We start from the raw sequence: 25,137 nt of genomic DNA on the forward strand, positions 1-25,137 counted from the left end.
AGCTGTGCGTGCATAGTTAAAGCAGACTCCACAAACTCCACACAGGAGGTTCGATCTCATGACCTCAAAACTGTGCCGCACACGTGCTAACCACTGTTACACCATGCTGCCCTTATAGCAACCCATCAACACAAAAAGATTGTAGATCATAGCTAGAAGAGCATAGAATAGTACAAAGTATGTGCTTGCAGCAAGATAGCGAATTTATTTTAGCCATCAAAGCCAACAAAAAATCGTTATTTTGATCGGCGCTGGATTTCTTCCTTTCAAGGTACTAAAAATATGTGCAAAATCAGCCATTAAAGTGCTTAAAAAGTGCTTGAAATTGGCCATGAAAAAAGGTGTATGAACCCTGTTGAGAATACCTTTTGATATCAAGTACCCATGCCAAAATAATTCCTCTCCAGCATCCTACAGACTCCAACATCAGCCCTCATGACTCGGAGTGGGAAGGCATGCTGATTGAAAAGTCTCAATGTTTTTAACGATTAGCATATTCCTCCTGCTCCTCCTCTTGCCAGCACCCTATTCAACTTTCACCCGTGCCGCGTATGTCCCGCTTTTCCTCCCATTCTTTGGCGGGACAATACCGGCCTCCCCTGTTGTCCCTGAATCTCTGCTCCTGTCTCTCCCTTTCATTGCACAACTCGGGTGCTAAAGAAGTGGACGTATTTCCTTTCTCTCCACTTGTACGTCCACTTGCTTGGATTTGTTTATTTTTCTTCTGTGAACTATCATCCCAAGACGGGGGAAAAGCTATTCAAACTTTCTCCCCAATGACGGTCACGACTTCCACGGCAACCGTGCAACTAAGAAGTGTAAGCTTGGCGCAGGAATGGTCCGATGACAAACAACGTTAAACGGGGCCGCTTCAGGGAGCAAATAGGAGACCTTTTCCCTACGTTGAGAACTTCAGGCTGAAGTGACTCAGAAGAGACATCGGCAGAACTTTTTAGACTTGTAATTTTCTTATCTTGTGCTATTGGAAACAGAGGATCTTGTGCACTTGTTTGCATCCCCCTCTCCACCTCCTCTGGGACGAGGTGCGTCGTCATGCGTGTTTGTGAGGTTGGCAGCTGCCTGTCTGTGCTCGGTAGTGACAGACACGGCCGGAGACTGACATGCGTTTCCATGGCAAAGAGCGGCTGTAGCCCCTTTCCCATATGTTGGGGCCGAGGTAGGGCATGCATTTCCCTAATAAGGGGACTCAACTACAATGAAAGCCGCCTTTTCACGCTTTGTGATTTGCAATCTCGACCACCCAAAAAAATCCCTTCAAGGGAATGATAAAAAAAAAGTATTTTGGGGTCGGGCTGCAACTAACTATTATTTTAATGGTCAATTGGTCACATAGTTTTAGTCGAATGATCAGATAATTATCTTTTTCTTTTTAGATTTAGCAGAAAGTTTAATCATTTGGAAAATGGTAATCAACACACGAGAAATGACTACAGTGAAAAGTACATCTTGTATTGAACATAATGCAGATTTGTACAAAAATTCAAACCGATTAGGTGCAGTGCTCAGTCAGTAAAGACAAATCCATAAATAAAGTACTTTCGTTTTTAGGGACAGGCAAATCATTTTTAATTAAAATCAAGTCAACATTTTCTTATCTCTGCAAACTTAGAACAGGCTCATTAGCCTTTTGTGAAGAGGTCATCTGTAAAGTCTGTTATAAAAGCACTTAATTATTCTTAGCAGTTTGAAATCAACTGACGTTTGTCCTTTTTAATGATTTAACAACTGACATTTTTTTTTAAACTGCATCTATTTAATTTTGAATATGTCTATCAGGCACAGTCGGGCTCCCTTATATGGCGAAATATACATGTATAAAGTTTACAATGTATGTCATCAAAATCTTATTGACTTAAGCGTTTTTTGATTCTTACCGAGGGGAGTCATCCTCCATTTTGTACAACTGTTCCACATTATTTTTTAATGTTCGCACGTCACTGGGCTACTGCCATGATACACAAAGTCTGCTTTGCAAACGTTGCAAGTTGTAATTTAGAAGTTTGATGTTGACGCTCCCATTTCTGTATGTTTGTTACCGATCGAGACCGAAACCCTATTGCACAATTGCGACTCTTTGCAGAGATTATATTCATGTAGAGATGCCTCAGTCTGTTGGTAAAACGTGTCTGGCAACAATAGTCGACAATGGAATTATTCTATCAAAGATTTTTGTCAAAGTCAACTAGTCGTTTTAGCCCTATTTTGGGGTTAATCTTAGATTTGGTTATTATTTGTTTCATGTACATAACCTCCTCAAACCTTTTTTTTCTTCAATCAATGAATTTATACCGGTACTAGTGTAAAGTGAGTTAGAAATACAAAGTGTTGTGGGATCAGTGTTTAATATATATTATTTACTGTAAGTATGTAAAAATGATCTGTTTTCCTTTTGCAACAAAAGTAATGACGGCAGTATCCATTCCCTGTTGAGTTTGATTCTAGAAAGTTTGTGAATGTCAGGAAAAATAAACCCTTGTGTTCCATTGTCTTGCTTCAGTCATCGAGTGGATGAACCTTGAGTCCCAGCCCAAATCGTTTTAACTTGGGAAATCATTTGCGTGTTTACCAGAATATGACCGACACTTAGCTGCTACAGTGTGTGCGGGGAAGACCATGGCGACGCCCTACATGGATCCCAACCTCAATCACACCCTGCTGGACAGCGGCGCCAAGTCGAGGCTTAGCACTGGAGGGCCGGACCGGACCGCTGGCGGATCAGTGGAAAGGGTCCTGAAGGTCTTCCACCACTTCGAGACCAATACTGATACAATTCTCAGCAGCTGGTCCTCAAACATCCGATATGGAGATGCTACTGATGTTCGGGTACGGTTCTGAATTTCAATCAATCAAAATCAATCAAAAAACAAAAAATGCAAGAAAAGCATTAGGAAGTTGGGTTGTATGTGATTATTTAATGCATGGTAGTCAGGCAACCCCTTTATCAAACAGAACATTTGTGGTATCGCCCCTCCTAATATTATTTTATTTAAAAGAAAGTATTTGTTTAAGGCAATACAAATTGCTCTGTGCCCCTTTGTGTATTTTTTTTAACTTTTATTTATCAAGATATTAAATATCTTGCAATAAAACACTACTAAAGCAGCCCTATTGAAAAACGTTTAAATTTAGTGCTTAGAAAAGGGAGACATTACTTTGCTATTACTTAAAATAATTAGTAAATGATTATATGTATTTGTATATTTAGTGGGTTTCAAAACCAATTGGATGAGATGATCTCTTTATACAAACAAGTGGACAATGAAGCAGGACTTGTGTGGGTATATACAGACAAGAAATAATTAATTGGCTTTTGCTATCTTTTTTCCTCATGTATTGCCGAAGTATAGGGTTTAAGTCCCCCTATCGACATATACAAAAAATTACATTCTTCAGCTATTTTTTTCATACCAATGCGACCCGCCACTCAAAAAGTTAGCCCAACCCTTATATGATATCTCACTCCAGAAACCCAAAATGTCATGCCTGCAATACAAACAAACATTCAAATAGTTAAGCAGTCTTCCCTTCATATCTGGGTCAACCCCTCGACCCCTTAGAGTCTTTGCATGGCAACACACATGCTCCTTTGAGCATTCACATGCATGTGATGTCTGGCAGTTTGTCTGGGTGTGAACGTCATCTTTGATTTGTTAAAAGTTGCAGACAGGCGTGGACGACGTAAAAATTCAACACCATCGACTCAACAGTATCATTGTATATCCGGTTATTTATGTCGTTTAAGTAAAAATATTATCACGGGTTGGCAGGGAATCATCCAAAAGATTCTGGACATCCATAAAGTGAGGTGGACGTCATGTTTTGGACTCCGTTTAAGCAGCAGCGGCCAACCCAGAGACCAAGTGCACTGGCTCCATCCCGACATGGGGGTTTCACATGTCAGAGAAACATATGAACAGGCCCGCTCCAATGAGGAATGGAGGTGAGAGAAGCTGAGCTTTTGTTTAATATTTAGAAATGCTCTTTTGTAAAATGCAGTTCATGGATTCATCTTCGAGATTCGGGTGAAGGAGGTTCTATCATTTATATTTTAAACTGAGTAAAGGGTATCGGACTGTATATTTGGTGTGAAGTGGGGCTGGTTTATAATAATCCAGTAAAGGAGACAGAATTTCCTTATAATAATTATTAGCAGGGGCGGCAGTAGCTCAGGAGGTAGAGCGACACTTAATTACTTTTACCATCAGGTCTCTTGGGATCAAGAGATCGCAGTTCGATTCCCGGCTCCTCCGTGTTACATGTCGAAGTGTAAGACACTGAACCCCTAATACCCCAATAAGCAGGTTAGCGCCTTACATGGTTGCACGGCCGCTATTGGGAAATGTGAAGCACACTGTAAAGCGCTTTAGGAAGTCTTGACTTGAAAAGCGCTATATAAATGCAGATCATTTCATTTCATTATACAGGGATCAGAATTTTCCGCGGATTTCCGCTGTTTTTGAACCCCAAAGGTCATTCTCGTAAATCGTCTAAATTCGATGAGAAAATATTTTGGGGGGGTGAGGTATGATACGTGACTGTTTCATCACCCCAAGTTAGCAGTTAGAGATCGCGAGAAAAATCTGCAAAAAGAAGCGCAATAAATAGATCGACTCCTACCATTGGTCGATAGGTTCGCTGATAACCAATCAGCGGAGCTTTTGTTCAGAGCATTGGCTTTCTCAAACATGGCGCTCCTTCCGGTCTTTTCAAACGGTGAAATGAGTGTTTGAAAAAGTATATATGAAAATACTAAGAAAAGAAGACGAGGCTTTTGTCTCCGAGATTGATAAAGGAATCAAGAATAAATTTAAGTGGTCATGGCTGGAGAAGACTGTCACAGTAAACGTTAAAATCGGCGCAAAGATCGAGGAAGTTACAGAAACTTTGAGCTAGTTCATCGCAAAGTGTGATGTTCCAGGGAAAGCAAAGTGTCTATACTGTGTCGATCTGATCAATTATGGTACGCGAGGTTGTGTGGCACTGATCGATCATGCTAAAATGAACAAGCACAAAGCAAAAATGGCTTGCCGGCGATCAAATTATGCACTCTGATCCGCATTTAAAATCGGCAGTGAAACTAACAGTAACACCACCGGTTCAACATTATTGGCCGTTCCAAATCCTTCCACTTCAAATACTAGCAGCAGTCAATCACTGGTTCCCCTGTGTGACAGAAAATCCCAATCTGAGGTATTTATAAATCTATTTATTTATGAAATGATTTTGTCTTTTGTGTTTATACAATATTTAGAACAGGATAAACTAAATTTAAAATTTGTTATAAACATGATTAAAATAAATTATTTTGTGTCATCATGATCATGTTCAATATTACAAATGCTTTTAATGTCAATATCTCATCTCATTAGCCGTACCGCTTATCCTCATTAGGGTCGCGGGGGGGCTGGAGCCCATCCCAGCCATCTCCGGGCAGTGGGCAGGGGACACCCTGAACTGGTTGCCAGCCAATCGCAGGGCACACAGGGACAGACAACTCATTCGCTCATTCACACCTAGGGACAATTTGGACCGGCCAATTCACCTGAAATGCATGTTTTTGGAACGTGGGAGGAAACCGGAGTGCCCGGAGGAAACCCACGCAGGCACGGGGAGAACATACAAACTCCGCACAGGAAGTCTGGAGCTGGATTTGAACCCACGACAGGTTCCCATGACATGAACTGTGCCGCACAAGCGCTAAACACTGCGCCGCCGTGCTGCCCCTTAATGTCAATATATTATTATTTTCTTTAATTTATATATATATATTTATATATAAAATACATGGTTTCTGTTTTGTTGGATTTAATTCATTCTAGTGCAATTTTCACATAGCAAATAAGATAAATGCTGTTGGCTTCAGGGGGGCTTCGCCCCCCAGAGCCCCCCACCGGGCTCCGCCCTGGACCTGGCGGCCCCTGGACCCTGGCAATTTCAGCTGAAAATGAAAATCTCCATTCTGATCCCTGAATATATTGTAACAATTCAAGTGGCTAAAACAAGCCATGTTGGGCCACGTGGCTTTTGTTTTAAAACTAAAATGATAATAACAACTTAGCTTCATCTGAGGCTATACATCACTACTACAGCTAGCATCCTTAAGCAGGATGTCTGAATCAAATGGAAAAGCAGCCGGAGTGATTTACCGTTGGTGTCTCATGAAAAATCCAGCGAGCCCCGTCTGTTGTAGGGTGTGTTGAAAGGCTCCTGGATAAGTTTTATTGTGGTGGTGGCCCCTATTGCCATTGTACATTTAGGACCTTTTGCACTGCGGGCTTATAAAGAGAGAAGGAAGCAGATGTCACCTTTGTCCATCTAAGTCAACAACTCCGTTCTGCTTTATGTGATGATCTAACCTCTTTTCTCAACATGTCATTAGCTGTTAAAATTGCATGGTGGAACAAATCAAATCATTAAAAAGGTCCTTTTTCTCCCTTTTTTATTAATCAGACCTATTTCTTGTTTGCAGGTATGAACTCAGGATCCGATACCTGCCAAAAGGTTTCATGCAGCACTTTACAGAAGATAAACCGACACTCAATTACTTTTACCATCAGGTAAAGGTTATGGAACACACCCAAACACACACATTTGAGACATATGGCGCAGCCTGCAAACTGTCTTTGCCTGAAAGTCATCTGGGTCAGTAGGACCGCTTGTTTTTGTGAAATAGCCATTTGTTGCTCGGCGATATAAACATGTCAGTCTCTTTAAATAAACATTATCAGGGTTCATATAGACACTTGAAACCCTTTAAAATCCTTGTATTTTAATGTTGTGTTTTTAAGGACTTAGAATGCATTTGACTGAAGTGCTTGTAAATGCTTGAAATTGCTGCCATGTTTCTCAAGAAGTCTGCTTAAAGACGACACAGATGCTGTTCTCTGATAGATTGGCTTTGCCTTTGCATTTCTTATTCCCTGGTGATTAACAGCAGCTGGCACTAGTTTGTATGGCATTTTCCTATGAAGCGTCATTGCCTCCTATGGCTCGCGCCCAAGAAGACGGGTGCATTTTACCCCTAAATAGGACAGTATGAAATTGGTATTAGTGCCAGGATTACGTGTCAAATATGGATATTTATTATGTGACATGCAAAAAATTAAGGTAATGTTTCCCAGTGGTAAATTGTAATGAGAAGAACTTCCTGCAAATGAAAATATAAGGTACATATTAACATAATTTTACCCAAGACCTATGTGGGGAGAGATTTGCATCAGAAATATTTACACCTGCATTGTTCAGATCCGGGCAGCACTGCGGCGCAGTGGTTAGCGCTTGTGCGGCACAGTTCTGATGTCATGGGATCGAACCTCCTGTGTGGAGTTTGCGTGTTCTCCCCGTGCTTGCGTGAGTTTCCTCCGGGCACTCCGGTTTCCTCCCACATTCCAAGAACATGCATTATCGGGTTAATTGGCTGGTCCGAATTGTCCCTAGGTGTGAATGAGCGAGCAAATTGTCTGTCCCTGTGTGCCCTGTGACTGGCTGGCAACCAGTTCAGGGTGTCCCCTGCCCACTGCTAGATAGCTGGGATGGGCTCCAGCACCCCCGCGACCCTACTGATAATAAGCGGTGCAGATAATGGATGGATAGATGGATAGTTCAGATACACAAATTTATTCGCGATTGACTCAAAAGTTAAAAATCAATGTCTCAATATATGCACACGCAAGACTAAAAATTACAAAATTAAATCGCAGATATCTTTTTTCTGCAAAATACATGATTCACGCCGGGTTTCTTTTTTTTTTTTAGTGGTACTGGAGAGACTGACTTTAAAAGTCTTAAAGAAATGGTTGAATTTTGCCATGAAAATGTGTACAAACCCTAATTTGATGTTTGAGGCTCACTTGTCGTTTGCGTCCCAGGTTAAAAACGACTACATGGCACAGATCGGGGATCAAGTGGAGCAAGATGTTGCCCTTAAATTGGGCTGCTTGGAAATCAGGTCAGATGCACATTATGAACATTAAGAAACATGAACTTCATGCTTACATGGGCTTTGATTTCCAGGAGGTTCTTTAAAGAGATGAGAGGAAACGCCCTCGATAAAAAGTCCAACTATGAACTACTAGAGTAAGTACCACTTTCAGCTGTATACTCTTGCAACTCAACCAGTTTCATACATTTCTGTTTATTCACGTTCAATATCACAATTACTCGTAATGGCAAAACTTCTTCGCGCTCCATGTAACAATCTGCTGACTGTTGTACAGCAAGTGCTTACAAACCCGACGCTTTAACAAGGCCGCTTGGTTCCGATTCTAATGAGCTGCTCGATTTGCCGCAGTCTTTTCTTTTTACACCCTCCAGCCTAATGAGCTTGCCGATGAAGAACAAAAGCAAGTCTAGTCCATTATTTCTCCTGCTTCTAGCTTGTCTTGTGTCTTTGTTATTCTGTCCCTATTCCATCATCTTTAAAAATATGTCATGTTTCTGGCAATCCAAGTTGAAAGGGAATAAAATGAATAAATAAATGAATATTTCTTTAATTTTGTTTTATTTGGGGAATTGAGTACACCTATTGATGAATATGCTAACAAATATTTATTGAGTCCCAATTTATTCTAATTTGTAGACTTCTCACAGTTTTTCATTTCTCTTATCACTACAAAAATTTTAAATTGCATGGTTGAGTGGGCGAATCAGCCTAAACACTTTCTGCTTCCCACTGTCCACTTCCCACATCCACTTATGCAACAGAGCTCGAATCAGATAGTAACCGTTAACATTCCTGTCTGTATTTACTGCATTCTAAACATTCCCTCTCTTGTCATCTTTATCACACACAAACAGGAAGGATGTTGGCCTAAAGCGATTTTTCCCCAAGGACCTGCTGGATTCAGTTAAGGTGGGATGAAAGTGATGCACCAATACTTCTCTCAGGGTTTTAATAAGATATGAGGTCATATTTCTGCCAAGAAAAGACCATTTGCTCAACTTTATTTATAGAGAACTTTATGTTAAGTATAAAGCACTCACTCATCTCCTAGTCAAGATTCTTTTGATCACGTGGAACGTCACAGCCCAATTATCAGTCGTGTTCCAAATTAAAGTTTGCACTTAAAAATTATTTTTCTGTATTTGAGCTCGTTCACTAGTCACCCAGGACTAAAAAGCAGTAAATCGTTTTTGTATTCAGTGAGCAGGTTGTTTTGTTTTTGTTTTATTGAACATTCGCATATACATTACCATACAAACATTTTAACACCGTGTTGCATAAACAGTACATTCAAACTGTACAACAAACCAAAATTTCACTAAAGAAAAAGATAAAAAACAAAACGGTAACATAAAACATGCCGGGGGGAACAGTTTCATAAGAATGCAAAAATGTTTGTAAATATTTTTAATGGCCTTCTCGTTCTGGGAAAGCTTGACTTCTTGATAAAATGCTTGGAATTGTAGCATATTTCTCAACAAGTCTGATTAAAAATGATACAGACGCGTCCCTCTGGTGGCTTTACTTTGTCATTGCATTTTGATCTTCCCTCATGATTAACGACAGCTGGAATTGGTTTGTATGGCATCGTCCTATAAAGTGTCATCACCTACCACCGGTTACACCCAAGATGACAGATGCCTGCTACACCCAAACAGGGGAATTAGTGCAAGGATTATATATCAATTGTGGACGTTTATTTTGAGCCATGCAAAAAAATAAGTAGCATTTCCCAGTGGTAAATTTTAATGGGAAGAACTTCGTGCAACAGAAAATGTAAGCTACATTTTACTGAACACCTATATGGGAGGGGATTTGTCTCATAAACAAGTATATTTGCGATGTACTTGAGATCTAAAAATGATTGGTCTAGATACATGTGCACGCAAGCTTAAAAATCTCATATGTAAATCGCAGATATCACATATGTAAATCGCAAAATACATGGTTCACACTAGATTTATTCTTTTAATGGTACTAGAGAAATTGAAGAATCTGCTTTGAAAGTCCTTAGAAAGTGCTTGAATTTGGCCTTAAAAATGGCGTACGGACCCTGAATATTGTCTGTTGATACCCTCTCAACATCTATTGCAGCCTAGTCATCTTAGAAGGGGGATCACCTCATGTGAGACCCCCTCTTGAAGTGGCTTTCTTATGCAGAGTTTTCTTGTCTTTTTCGTTGTCTTCATGTAGGTTTTCAGACCAAAGAATGTTGTGATGGTAGTCTGTACAGTCCTTTGAGACTTTTTGTGATTAAGTGCTATACAATCAAATATGACTTGGCTCATGAAAAATAGACAGTTGAAACAAATTGCGTCAAAGGTCAAGGAATATATTTACGAACCCATTTCTATTACGCTGCAATATTTTTTTCCGTTTTCTTTGCCAAGTTCTTTGGATTTAGATTTCAACTGGATTAAGTTCGCCTTCGTGGGTCGGCACAAAAGCAGTGTCAGTGATAAATTTACGGCACGCTTTTACGGAGAGGGTGTGTCGAGGAAAGGGTCCTGATGTCGGCAGGCGGCGGGGAGACAGATGCTGCGGCGAGGGGGTGCACCAGCGCTCGTGCGCAACCCCTTGGGTCACCTTTTAAACACACTTTCTCTTTCCAACAATAAGGGGAAAAAGGGGGAGGTGCACACCCAGCTGAGACCCCCAACCTTTCTCATCAGCTGCCCGCTTCTTTACTTCCTTTTCACAAACATGGCAACATAAAGATCGGACTTGGCTGCAGATGTCGGCGTGGGTGTCGTAGTTTCAGTTTTTGAGTTGTTTTGGCTGAAACCGATTACCACGCAGCTGTTCTCGGCACGATGTCTCTTAACTCGTTTAGTGCTGGACGTTTATCACAAATGGGAAGTGCCGGTGCCACCCAATTTTTGCCATTTTGACACATTTTTTTAAGGTCACCGAAAATGTAGCTCTGTAGCTATTTCGGCATAGGACGCATCAAAAGAAAGCTTGAACCCTCATTGTTCATCAGAAAAAAAGTATGCTTCTAGCTTTTCCCACTGTGTCGTAAACAACGGTTGAACATTGTTAAGTTTCTTGAAAATATGTGTTTCCAAGAAAATTTTTGAGAAAAACATCTCGTGGTGAAAGGATGCATTTCAAGCAGAACATTCACTTTGGTGCTTTTTTTAATACATATTTTTAATACCTACAATATCGAAACAATGCTTTCCATAAACACAAGGGCACTTTGCTTGCAAAATAACATTCTATTGCAAGAACACTGAACTTATGAATGAACTTTGCAAGAACTTTTCAGCCCCTATTTTTTCCGGTGATTTGATCACAGTATTCAGGTCCTCATGGCAATCACTTAGGTACACGAAACGTCATCCCTCTCTGTCCTTACTTTTATGAAGGCACTTTGTCATCTTTTTTAGAAAGAATAACACTTTGAAGTGTTAAAAGTGTGTACATATATCTTTGCTTTTATCATCACACTGCGCATACGCAGCATACGGGCCGATGTCAACACACTGCCACACGGTGTAATACTGTGGACACAGGAACTAAACTAAACACGAAGTGTTGACAAAGATCTAAAGCCACTCCTGCCATCTAGTTGAGATTTATCATGCTGATATCATTCACAGAGGCTTGATACTTATCAGCAGTGCCAAATACTTGGTTGGAATGGTTTAAAAACAAAAAACTTATTTTTACATTTTCGCTCTCAGGAACAATGCTTTTGGAAACAATTTTTGTACCTTATGGCACTAAAGGAGTTTATTAAGTGTAACACATGCTAATTATGTTAATTTTAATGACTTTGGAAGTGACATTCACCTTTTTTTCCAGAAAACACTTTTTCAACTCACACATGTAATTATTGTGTATTACCTCACTTCTTGTAAATATCTGCAGTTGTTGGGCACGGACATGAAGCGTGTGCGTCGTGGAGGGTCACAGCTGTCAGTTGTGCGGCAGTCTTTGAAAAGGGAGCCATTTAATGACATTATTCTCTTTCTCAATAGACTCCACTCGTCCCACACACACATAGGCACACACAAAACAAACAGATGGCTACGGTAGTAAAGGGCCACTGATGTCCACCAAGTCCATTCATGCTGACAGGTTGGCAAGCAGATTTGGTTAAAATAAATGCATTGCATTATAGACGGGTTAATGTCAGTTATTACTTGTGTGGGCCTCTATATGGTGCTAGTGTACATTATTTCCAAATTTATAGATATATGTAATGCATCTTGCTTTTTTTTTTATCGTGCAGTGCACTTGTGATACAAAAATTGACACGTTTGCTAATTGTGGTAGTACTAATACTGCCCTCTGGGAGGAAGTATTGCTCTATGTGCAATGGAATCTGTTAGAAAATAAAAAGAACAGCTGTAATAATACCAAAATGCTCAAATTCAGCCCCCGTTATTGCTTCTGTGTTCATGGCTTGAGTTTAAGTGCAGTCGGGATTTGTGAAAAAGATTAATGGTTAGGATAATCAGATATTAGCTCCCATGTCTCCTTCATCATCATTTTCTTTTAAATCTGCTTGAGTTCCCAACTCAAGCTCTTCTAATCTCGTCTTATTTTATGTTGGATTATTTACTTTGGCTGTGCCTGTCTATTTTCACATCTTTAAATCTTTTTCTGTTTTCGTTCTGGTTTACCAATTTCCATTTCAAATATTATGTTTCTGGTCTTCTTTCAGGCCAAGACGCTCCGTAAATTGATCCAGCAGACCTTCAAGCAGGTGGCCAACCTCAACGATGAGCAGTGCATTCTCAAGTTCCTCGAGATCTTGGCACCCATCCATCGCTATGACAAGGAATGCTTCAAATGCGCTCTTGGGGTGAGGAGATTTGCTTGAGTGACATTGACCTCTTGTGGTAGGGTTTAGTCTCACATATGTTCGAAAAGAAATCCATAAGAGGGATTCGCTGAACCTTTTACCTCCTCACAGTCAAGCTGGGTGATCCAGGTGGAGCTAGCGATTGGACCCGAAGAGGGTATTAGCTACTTGACGGACAAGGGTTCAACAGTAAGCATTTTTCTTCTCCTTTTAGTGTTACTATATAGCATATATAGCATTAACATGGAATGTTTGGGACAAAGTCAGGTCAAGTCATGTTTATTTGTATAGCCCTTAATCACAAGAAGACTCAACGAGCTGTACAGACAATACACAAACATCATCAACATGAAATATAGGTAATGACAGACAAAAATACTTCTATTGGAATACTAATAAAACACTGCAGAAATACTACAAAAATGCTATGACAGAAATATTACTATAATACTACTAAATAATATTACAGAAATGCTACAAAAATACTACAGAAATACTAAAAGAAATTCCACAAAAATACTATGACAGAAATATTGCAAAATAGTACGACAGAAATAGTACAGAAACATTACAAAAACAGACATCAACATATAAAGGGAATAACGGACCAAAAATACTTCAACACAAATATTACAAAAATAATATGACAGAAAATCTAGGATAGAAATACTACAATAGTATGGAAATACTACTACAAAAATACTATGACAAAAATACTACAAAATGTAAAGACAGAAATACTACAAAGATTCTGCTACAAAACAGACATAATCAACACAAATTATAGGTAATAACAGACAGAAAAACAAAAAATGCCAAAACAAATACCTCAATACTTCAGAAATACTACCAAAAATTACAGAAATACTTAAAAGATACCTTTGAAATACTGTGGTCTATATTGATATAGCGTTTTTCAAGTCACTGAAAACAACATCTCAAAGCGCTTTACATTGTGCTTCACACTTACCCAATCTCAAACACCGATAGCGGCTTCAGCCATGCAAGGAGACTTCTTGCATATCGGAGGCATTTGGAGTCACTGTATTGCCCCAAAACACTTTGACATTTAACTGGGGGAGCGGGGGAATTGAACCTGTGACCTCACGACAAGCTCTCTACCTACCTGAGCGAAAATGCCAAGACAGAAATACTACAAAATAAGTCCACAAGAGCATTATCATGAGCCGACACAACATTGCGCGTGCTTTTTTGCATACCAAAGGTGGAAGTATTATGTAATCTTCGAGTAAATGTGTTCTAAAGTCACATTTTCTACCTTCAGCCTACACATCTGGCCAACTTCACCCAAGTGCAGTCCATCCAGTACTCGGCCATGGAGGAGAAGGACAGGAAAGGGATGCTGCAAGTCAATGTCGCCGGAGCCGCCGAGGTACGAACATTGCTACAATTTAGAAGATCCAACAACAAATTGGGAGGTAACAAATCTTTGTGTGCTGTTGTAGCCCCTCACTGTCACAACAGCCTCCCTGACCATGGCTGAGAATTTGGCCGACCTGATCGACGGTTATTGTCGTCTCATCTCCATGGAAACAGGCTCTTTCATCGTCAGAGTTCAGAAAGGTATCTAAATATAGAATTTGTGCCTTTTGATTTTGTGTACCGTGTATTTTGTTATTAGTGTAATATGTATGTATTTATGCACACCTGCAAAATCGAAGATTTGCATGAGTATAAGGTCTGTCTTTATGGTGATTGATTGCTACATCTTTACAATGATGCCGTGTGGTAATTATAACTACATATTTTTAGTATTCAGCCCAAATTAAATACATGATTTCTTGATGTATTTGCTTAATTAACTTTTTGTCCAATTACAGGGCTTGTAAATAATTAGAAATGCTTGAATTTTAATGTTGTGTTTTAAAGGTTTGAAAAGTGCTTGAATATAAGGTTAAGCATTTGTAAATGCTTGAAATTGTTGTCATGTTTCTTAGGTTAGGTGTTTGGCTAGGATTATGAGCTAGGGTTTTAAACTTATTTTATGATTCCAAAACGGGATTGGGGCTAGGGTTGGAAACTAAGGTGTAGGCTGCTTTTTAGGGTATTAAACTGAGTTTAGGGTTATGAAATGGGTTTGGGGCTAGGGTTACAGCTAGAGTTTGGTGTGGGCTTAGGAACTAGGGTTTGAATACCTTATTAAGGTTCTAAACTGAATGTAGGGTTTAGTGCTATGGTTACAGTTTGAAACTGGGTTAGGTGTAGGGCTAGAGTTAGAAGCTAGGGTTTGGGATGCAAGTTAGGGTTTTAAACCGATTTTAGGGTTCCGAAATAAGGTTGGGACTAGAGTTGGGGTTTGAAATTAAGGTTTAGGCTCCCATTTTTTTGATCGGCACTGGATCTCCTCTTTTAATGGTACTAGGAAAATTGGCTTTGAAAGTTTCTAAAAAAAATGCTTGAATTTGGCCATAAAAAAGGTGTACAAACTCTTAATTTATCTGTTCCAGCATTGAGTTTAATTTAAAGTCATAATTTTATAGCATGCACAAACAAGTGGATTTTGACTAAACCGACTCCCTCGCAGTAGTCGTATGTAACTAACTTCTGCCTTTAAGGGTTGTGGCCTTTAGCACTTCCTCTCATTTTAAGAATTATTATTGTGAGGGTGAACCTTTAACTTAAGCTCATATCTCAAAAAACAACCTTAAGCTTAGAACAAAAAACACATTCGTAAGTTTGGGATCTCATCAAGGCATCACTGTTCTTATAGTATCCAGCTAATAAAGTCTAATGTGTTTGGAAAAGTTGTCGAGCATATCGGACCACCACACTGCTCTTATTTTGGTCTGTCGTAAGCATGTGTTATTATTCCCTTCGTCCTCCAGAGGGTGAGAGAGCACTTCCTTCCCTTCCAAAGTAAGTTACATTTCTTTTCATTTTTAAGTTTTGTTCAAGCTTAACTTGACTGCATTGATTTTGTAAACAAAATCCTGTAAATATCCTCTTTTTGGATGTTCTAGTGGGGTGTTAAATTTTGTGGTCATTCCACAATATTATTTACAAGTGTTTACATTACAGATTGTAACATGACGAGACATTTAAAAAAAATGATTGACGTAAATGACCTTTTATGTTGTTAAATGTCCACTACATGAGGTTTTAAGAGGGGATTGCTCCCTTTTATCGGTGGGTCTATTTGTTCAGTTCAACCTAAGTGTTTCTCCACCTTTTTTGTGTACTTCTCCCTCTCGCCTCATGTCTGGTCAAATAAGGAGATAAGTTTGTCAGCCAAATAGTTTCCATTTGTGCAAGTCTCCTCCTCCTTTCCTTGGACTCTTGCTCTTCCTTTCCTCAGGCCACCACAAAAAGGCAAAGATAATTGCTGCACTTGCGGCTGTGAACACGTACGTGTTTCTATTTCCAGGTTGTCTAACAGTGAGAAGAAATTGGAGACGGTCAAGAGCGGAGTGAGAACAATCTCTGTTTCAGGTAAGCGGAAGAATGCTGGATTCGCTCTGTCACATGGTGCCCTGGTGACTGCTCTGCTTTTTTCATTTCCTCCAACATCTGTTTTTTCTCTCGTTGTTCCTGTCTTGTCTCCTCTATCCGGATTGTTTACCTCCACGCTTGGCCTCTTTCTGCACTCTGTCCGTCTTCCATTCACGCCGTCCACCTCTCCCCCACACCTCCCTTTTGTCTTTTGATTGGTCGAAGACCCGGCGCCGTCGACTCCTCCCAAACCAGCCAAGGCGCGTCGTTTCCTCCTCCCCTTTGCCTTCTGCTCTGATTCACCGCCCAATGGTATTCTTGTGGATGTGAATGCCTAATCAAAAAATTTACATCTACTTCAACTAACAGAGAAACAAAAGGCTAAAATCTACCTCAGGGGTCAGGAACCTTTTTGTCTTTAGCCATTAAAGCAATATACACTATATTTTAGGGTTTGTACAAGTGCTTGTAATCATATTACAACTGTACAGAGAAGATTAAAATGGACTTCATTTTATCTCCGAGTCAGATGTACTCTTAAAAAGAGCCATATCTGGCTCATGAGCCATATGTTCCTGGCCTCTGTTCTAACTCCTTATTGCACTTCCTGCTCACTGCCCATTTTCTTTTACAAGTTTATTATTTCATGCATTAGAGCTGGGTCATGTATCGGATTTGGTAAATTACTTCGTTTTGTAAAAAGACTTTCAAAGTTTCTCAAGTAACTCTTGGGCAGCACGGTGGTAAGTGGTTAGCATGTGTGCGGCACAGTTCTGAGGTCATGAGATCAAACCTCCTGTGTGGAGTTTGCATGTTCTCCCCGTGCTTGCGTGCGTTTCCTCCTGTCACTCCGGTTTCCTCCCACGTTCCAAAAACATGGATGTCAGGTTAATTGGCTGGTCCAAATTGTCGCTCGGTGTGAATGAGCGAGCAAATTGTCTGTCCCTGCGTGCCCTGTGACTGGCTGGCAACCAGTTCAGGGTGTCCCCTGCCCACTGCCCGAAGATAGCTGGGATTGGCTCCAGCACCCCTGCGACCCTACTGAGGATAGGCAGTGCAGATAATGGATGGATGGAAGTAACTCTTTGAACGACGTAAACCTGGTGCAGATTATCAAACAAATTTAACAACTTATTCATACTTAAGAGTAAATGCAGAGACTGAAAATGAAATTCTTACCCTATTGGTGAAAAATTTAGCTTATCTTAAGTCTTTTTTAAATTTGTTTTAGGATGTTTTTCTTCATTGAAAATAAGAAAAGTCACGCTGATAAAAATAAAAATTATTTTAGCTGAAGTTAATAATTTAAATACTTGGATTAGAAAAAAGAAACAAAAAGACAGTTTTACCCATGTTGTTCATACATTTGATTGTTTCATTGATTAGAGCAGTGCTTCTCAATTTACTGGCGCGCCCCTCCTCGGAAGAAGAAATTGTCAAGATTAAATACAGAAAATAATAAGGTTCCCCGACGTTAAACGCACATGTGCCCCACAATTTGAGAATCACTGGTAAAATATATTAAATTTAAATCAAAGTTTAATTACGCAACTCTTTCGATCATGTTTTTCCCTTTTTGAGTTTTTGGCTGGGAGTATCCACTTTAAACTAAAACTTTTAAAATCATTCATTTCTTGTCTGGACAACTTTTTTATGTTTTTGGGTTGGGGTTTATTGTTTTTTTAAATGGAATAAAATTGTAACCGTCCAGACTGAAAATTAATATTTAATTAAGCCCTCATGCCTACTGATTCTTAAGTTAATATCTCATCTCATCTCATTAGCTGCACCGCTTATCCTCAGTAGGGTAGATAGATAGATAGATAGATACTTTATTCATCCCCGAAGGGAAATTCACATTTCCAGCAGCATCCCTGAGCTGAGAAGAGTACAATAATAAAGCCAAAGCGGGGGTGCTGGAGCCCATCCCAGCTATCTCCGGGCAGTGGGCAGGGGACACCCTGAACTGGTTGCCAGCCAATCGCAGGGCACACAGGGACAGACAACTCGCTCGCTCATTCACACCTAGGGACAATTTTGGACCGGCCAATCCACCTGAAATGCATGTTTTTGGAATGTGGGAGGAAACCGAAGTGCCCGGAGGAAACCCACGCAACCACGGGTAGAACATACAAACTCCGCACAGTAAGTCCGGTAGCTGGATTTGAACCCACACAGGAGGTTCCCAAGACCTTAGAACTGTGCCGCACACGCGCTAACCACTGCGCCGCCGTGCTGCCCTCTTAAGTTAATATATATTTTCTAAAGCATAGAAAATTTCATTTGTCTTTTTAGAGCATTAAAACTCATCTTCGCACATGCCTTTCTTCCAAGGTCAGATTTAATTTTCTGTGTTCCAAATCCTATATTTTATCCATGTTTTCAAGCAGTTGATTTAAAGTGACTGAGACGAATTTGTGGTCAGAGAGAAGACTTTTGCGCTCCTTGTCAGCCAAGGCGACAGCCGCAGCCCAACGCAGCCAGCCGTTAATCTGCTCGGCAGCCTGGAATGCTGCAGACATTTTCTCAACGTTCTCAGCTGGCGGCTTCCAATTTGACACGCTGGCGAAGTGCATATTCAGCGTTACGCTTAAGTCATTAGGAGTTATAGTAAAATGGTACACAATTTTGTAAAAGCTAAGACAGGATTTGTCTTGGGAAGACTATTGATCGAAAGTATTGGTACACTATTTAAAAAAAAAAAAGAATCTTCTACCGATTGGACTCCCCAATTCCCCAGTCATTCTCGATATTTAAGGTCTTAAATTGCAGCAGTCACCTCTTCTGCTGTAGCAGATTTTTACAAGTTGCCGCAGAGCTCCCTAGAACCACAGTGGGCTTCCTAGCATTGGCTTGCATGCTGACGCTTTGCCTACGCTTTCACTAATTTCCACTTCTGGAATTTGCAGGTTTCATAGCGGCCCCTTTGTGACACCACTAACCTTTTTTTTTTGCTTCTCCCCCCTCTTGCGCTTGCATGCTCTCCCGGACCCTGCAGAAGATCTTAGTGGGGATGGTAAAGTGATCTGTTTCTTGTTTCGTGTCTTCCTCCACCCCCTAGTACACTCTCACTCATCTGTGGAAGTGTGCTTGACAGTTAGATGCGTGATCCACTTCCTTATTGCACTTTTCACTGTATGTAGGGTCATGCGGTTGCTTGAAAACCTTAAATGCTCGAATTGTAATGTTGTTTTCAAAAACGAAAAATGCTTGGATTTTGGGTAATAGATATCCTGGAATTTGTTGCCATGTTTATCATCATGTCTGCTCAACAATAATGCCAACACTGCTCTCTGGTGGCTTCACTAAACCACTGCATCTTTTCCTCGTGATTAACTGCAGCTGGCATTAGTTTGTATAGCGGTGTCCTAGGCAGCGTCATCAGCCCTTACGGGTCACGCCCAAGGAGACTGTTGCATGACGCACTAAATAAGGCACTAAGATTTGTGTATTAGTCCAAGAATTTCGTCTCAATTATGGACATTTATTTTGGACCCTGCAAAAATATTAAGGTAGTGTTTTCCAATGGTCAACTGTAAAATAAACGTATGGTTCATATCCACAAATATATTCACGATTTACTCAAGATCCTATTATAATGATCAATCTACATGTTTAAATGCATGTTTCACACTAGGAAAATATATATTTAAGTCCTGAACAAGTGCTTGAATTTGGTCACGAATAGGTGTTCAAACCCTGTATATGGAAATCTACATATATATAATAATTTTGAATACAGTTATACAATGACATTGCCACAACACCAGATAAATTAGAGGATGAAGGATTTCTCTCTAGGGGAATTTATCCAAATGGTACTCTCTCTTCCACCAAACACACTCATGCACACGTGGACTGACACATATTCTTGCACAAAATTATGCTGAGAGCGTTTCTGGTTTCAAGCATTGCATTCCAGACTAACTATAAAGGGCAAAAACACACACAAAAGAGACTGGAATTCGAAAAGTCAAGAGGTTTTTTCTTTTGTCCGGGACTGGAATGTTTTATAATTAGATAAACCCTACGTTACTAAACCAGCTTGTGATAAAATATGAATAATTTTGCTTCTCCCTGTCAATTAAATTAAAATTAATTTTTAAACTCTTGTATGTCGTAATCTCTCAGCACCATGGAACCTGTACAATTAAACTACTCAAAAATATATAATTACAAACTATATTAGATTGAAGAAATACTGAGAAGAATTTTTGTTAAAGGGACTGTGTGTAATATTTAGTGCCTCCTGGTGTTACAAAAAACCTTCGTCCAGTAAAAAAAAATAAAAAATGATTTGAACACTGGGCAATAACAATACATGAGCTATCATACCAATGTTAAATTTTATAAGAAAGTAATAAATGGAGACATTTCTATTTGTTTTACATTGTGGAATCCCCACTTAAGATCGGCACCATGTTTTCCCGGCATCTGCCACTCAGCTGTGCTTTGTATCACTGGCCCTAGCTCGTACTACATGCTATCTAGTGGTCAAATATTACACATTGGAGTTTTAATGGACTGCTTAGAGGTTGGATTCTTACCCAACTTGCTTTTGACGGTATGTAAATTCGCAAAAGCATTCATTTTTAAACAAACGACCAAAAAAGTGTGATTAATTGCCTAGCTCAGAAATATCCGTTATTGGCTGAATTAACAGTTTATAAAAGCTAATCTACACCAAAACTGTATGATAGTCAAACAATGGAACTTAAACAATGAAAACAAACGAAATTCCTGAAAATGCCTGAATTTTAATGTTGCGTTTTCAAGGGTTGAAAAGTGCTTACATTTTGGGTGAAGTGCTTGTAAATTGTTGCCATGTTAATGTTTCTCAACAAGTATGCTTAAAAATGACACTGACACTGATTCCTGGTGGCTTTGCCTTGCAATTGCATTTATTCCCTCGTAGTTAACGGCAGCTGGCATTAGTTTGTATTACATTGTCCTATAAAGCGCCATTGCCTCCTATGCTACACTTAAACGGGGGCACTACGAGATTTGTGTTTGTCCAAGGATTATGAAAATTTACTATGGGCCATGCAAAGAATTAAGATTGTGTTTCCCAGTGGTAAATGGGAAGAAACTTTCGCAACTGGAGAGATAAACTACATATAACTGTCCTATCTATCTATCTATCTTTCTATTTTCACCCAACACCTTATATATTTCAATTTAAAAATCATCTCTCTTGATGAATGCATTACTAAAGATTAAAATCACATATACTGTATTTAAATCACAGATATATTTCTGGGTCTGCAAAAGACATGAGACAAGCCGGATTTTTTTTTCTTAATGGTACCCGAAAATTTGCTTTCAAAGTCCTTCAAAAGTGCTTGAATTTGACTATGAAACAGGTGTAAGAACACCAAGTTTAACAACTTCCACCGCTTTAATTGAGTCTGGCCTTTATCACCCTTTTAATGAGCTGCTATTCTCATTCTTTTTAACATTTTGAAGTCTATGAAAGAACTTGAGGAGCAGAATCCCTGTAGTCCCAAAGAGTCCAACAACTCCAGGCGTTAAGCTTTGGCAGGCAGCAGATGTTTGACTCGCATTGCTAGCAGCTGAGTCTGCAGCCCGATTTTATTTTAAACTCCAACCATCTGGTTGGGATGGATTCCGTCCATCCTTTTTTCCCCTCCTCCTACACATCCTCCTCCTACTCCTGCTTGCTCGCTTTTCTTTCGATTCCTCCAAACATCTTTTTGGATTTTTTTTATTTTATTTATGCTTATCTCCCCGTGAACGCTCCTATTTTCTCCGCCGCAACGCCAGCTGCTGTCAAAGTGCTCAGCCGCGTGTTTGAGAAAGTGTAGCTGTATGGGTGTCGCTTTGGGCAGGAGTTATCATAACACTGCGACTTTTTTCAGTGAGCTGCTGCGCTTCCTCAAAAACACGCGTGCCTTTTTTGGAGTACTGTTAGTCATAGTTTCGTTTTCTCCACAGAGACCGATGACTACGCCGAGATAGTTGACGAAGAGGACACGTACACCATGCCCTCCAGTAAGCAAACAATATCCATCTCCTCCTTTGTGTTGTTCCGTAAGATGGAAAAATAACAAACTCGTAAGTGACGTGTTTAGTCCTTTTTCCCCCCTCTTTGCTTTGACTTCAAGCTTCTGTTTGACACTTTCTCTGTATGCATGCGTGTCTGCAACATGATATCGCCGCCAAGTACACTGCATCGCCTGGGTCTGTTTTTTGAGCTGTCTTGCTTCTTTTCTGCTTTTCACCTCCGTATCTTCCTCTTTTTTTCTTTTCTCCCACCCAACCATCGGCAATGCAGTGACCTATGGAGTAGTGGAAGGTAAAAAAACATGATCATGATCTGTGTTCGTGCTTGGGAATATTTATTTATTCAATGTTTTTATTTCAGCCTGTCATCTGCAGTTGTGTATTACAGATTAAGAATTGATACCTAAAATTGATTTTAAAAAGATCATTTTTAATGTGCTAATGTCAAACAGTACTTTTTTATTTTTAAAAAAAAGTTGATTTTAATTCATTTTTAAAATTTTATTTAATTCTACTGAAAATGTGATCGGTGATATGGTCAAAAGTTAAAAATCTGTGGTATCACTATCTGTAGAATTACAATTTGAGTTGCTTTTAGACAAGACAAAGCCAAATAAAACGTGTTTTATTGATTTAAATCCTGTGCAAAATGTTAGGCCAATATTGAATTTTGGTAAATGTACCATGCCAAATATAGCTACTTGCTTACATGCCCAGATTTACTAGTCAAAAACTGTTATTAAATATTAAGCCCCAGCTTTGAGTATTTTCAATTTAAAACTACATTTGACTTGACTTGACATTTGAATTCAACTCTTAAATTCCTACCTTTGATTTCATTATTTATACAATTGTCTGTACTGTCGTTGATGTCAACACTGTGAAACATTGTATGCAACAAGATCGGTCATGGCACTCCAGGGTAAACATGTAATAAGGACATTAAAGAGGGAAAAACTACTTTTATGGCCAAAGGCTATCAGGATAAAATGCAGAAAAATATTTAGTGTAGTGCTCAGAGACTGGCCTAAGTTCTAATAATAGCGCAATGTTCGTGAATGAAAAAGAATGGTGCATCATAACAATAGTGCAATGAAAAGAAGTGCAAACAATAGTGCAATGTAAAGTGCATTAACATTTAGCAGCAAAAAAAAAGTCACAATGTATAGATTTTTAGTTTCATGCATTAAAAAAAAGGAAAACCCCCAAAAAAGTCGCAAGATATGTTTTCAGTTGTGTGTGTTCGTTTAGGGTGAGGATAGCAATTTAGCCAACCTTAAGTGTTCATTTTTAAAATGACTATTGATATTGATATTGATTCAATTCAATGTCTAGCTTCAAATGAAAGTGTTTTTATTTTAGGCGAAGAAAATAAAAATCATGATTAATGTTTTGTTTTCATGCAGATGGGTTTTTTTTTCGATTCTGTTCAACACATTTTAGTTATTGATTCATATACAATTCAGTGTATTTTACTATCCTTTAATTTCCTCAACATTTTATTATGTTAATCTAAATCATTTTTTAATTTTCAATTAGCTTTTCATTTTAACTATTTCTTAGGTACTAAGGTTGCAAAAACGTTTACCATAAATAATTGAAGAAAAATATAACTAAATGTTATTTTTTTTCATCATCACCTGATCTCTTTTATTCAGCGCGGGACTACGAGATCCAGAGGGACAGGATCGAGCTTGGTCGCTGCATAGGAGAGGGTCAGTTCGGAGATGTGCACCAAGGAATCTACAACATCCCCGTACGTAAATAAGAATTATCCAAACAAGGACGCCTGAGCCGCATATGATCTTAGTATAAAGGTTTCAATCTGCAGGACAAGCCAGCATTGGCCGTTGCCATTAAGACGTGCAAGAATTGCACTTCGGACAGCGTCAGGGAAAAGTTCCTGCAAGAAGCCCGTAAGATACACAAATTTAGCAAACTTATTTAACTCATCCAATGCCAGACGTTTCTCTCATATGGAAAGTGCGGGTGCCGGACAAATTTTGCCATTTTGACTCACTTTTGAAGGCCTACAGAAATATTTTGTTCTGTGGCTATATAGGCATAGGTTGGTTGGATCCCTTAATCACTATGGTCGTATGGGCACCATCCTCATTTTTCATTAGACAAAAAGGTGGTTTCTATTTTTTACCCTGGTTTACAACAAAACAGGTAAACATTGCTAAGTTTCTTAAAAATACTCTTTTTTTTTTTTTTTTTTTTTTCAAAAAAATTTCGGAGAAAAATGGCTTTTTGTGAAAGCATCCATTTCAAGCAGAACTTTTTTTTTTGCTTTGTGACACCTCCAATATCTAAACCAGTGTGCCGTGAGACTTTTACTTGTGTGTCCCACAAATTTTTCAGATTTTTTTCTTTGAAAAATGTGCCAATGCTTTCTGTCAGTACTCAACCAAGTAACTGTAACATTCATCAATATCAGTAGGTGGCAGCACATTTTTTCTTCCTTTTATGTTTGGTAGTACAGGGACATATAGTTAATCAATTATTTCGTTGTATAAGTTTGCTTGGCATTAATGATAACGTAAATGGGACAAAGTAAAAATTGTAATCATTATTTCTTCATTTTTCTTAATCAAAAAACAAAAATGGAAAATAGTTATAACGTAATAAAAATAAAGATCCACCCGATTCTGTTCAGTTTGGGGCCACCCACACACTGTCAATCACTTGATGGAGGAAGGGGTACATTGGTCACCTAATGACTCCCAACACATCAGTTGGGTCCAAATGGACCCATGAGAATCTCATTGTAAGAATGTGGATACCATTAAAAACTGAAACTGAAGCAAAGCAACATGAAGAAGTGGGGGCTCCTCGATGTGTGGACAAAGATCAATGCCATTCTTGCTATCTAGTGGTGACT

General features: G+C 39.3%; 1 protein-coding gene across 6 annotated transcripts in view; it reads left to right on the forward strand.

Moving 5' to 3' along the window:
• The window catches only part of LOC148371316 (focal adhesion kinase 1-like), a 60,714-nt gene that overhangs the window by 19,045 nt on the left and 16,532 nt on the right, over positions 1–25,137 (forward strand). For 3 of the 6 annotated variants that reach the window (XM_088329342.1, XM_088329337.1, XM_088329338.1), the window contains exons 3-19: positions 2,591–2,844; positions 3,789–3,961; positions 6,491–6,578; positions 7,890–7,969; positions 8,035–8,097; positions 8,818–8,872; positions 12,639–12,779; positions 12,891–12,968; positions 14,065–14,172; positions 14,246–14,363; positions 15,626–15,656; positions 16,165–16,229; positions 19,228–19,245; positions 22,185–22,241; positions 22,525–22,545; positions 23,912–24,009; positions 24,085–24,169. In XM_088329342.1, the coding sequence (XP_088185468.1) occupies positions 2,635–2,844; positions 3,789–3,961; positions 6,491–6,578; positions 7,890–7,969; positions 8,035–8,097; positions 8,818–8,872; positions 12,639–12,779; positions 12,891–12,968; positions 14,065–14,172; positions 14,246–14,363; positions 15,626–15,656; positions 16,165–16,229; positions 19,228–19,245; positions 22,185–22,241; positions 22,525–22,545; positions 23,912–24,009; positions 24,085–24,169 (1,489 nt within the window). In that variant the 5' untranslated portion in view covers positions 2,591–2,634. The remainder of the gene's footprint in view (positions 1–2,590; positions 2,845–3,788; positions 3,962–6,490; positions 6,579–7,889; positions 7,970–8,034; positions 8,098–8,817; positions 8,873–12,638; positions 12,780–12,890; positions 12,969–14,064; positions 14,173–14,245; positions 14,364–15,625; positions 15,657–16,164; positions 16,230–19,227; positions 19,246–22,184; positions 22,242–22,524; positions 22,546–23,911; positions 24,010–24,084; positions 24,170–25,137) is intronic. The other 3 variants (XM_088329340.1, XM_088329339.1, XM_088329341.1) reach the window with 3 other exon arrangements.

Source organism: Urocampus carinirostris, chromosome 2 (assembly GCF_059441175.1).
Source record: "Urocampus carinirostris isolate Australia breed hairy pipefish chromosome 2, RoL_Ucar_1.0, whole genome shotgun sequence".
NCBI classification, from domain to species: domain Eukaryota; kingdom Metazoa; phylum Chordata; class Actinopteri; order Syngnathiformes; family Syngnathidae; genus Urocampus; species Urocampus carinirostris.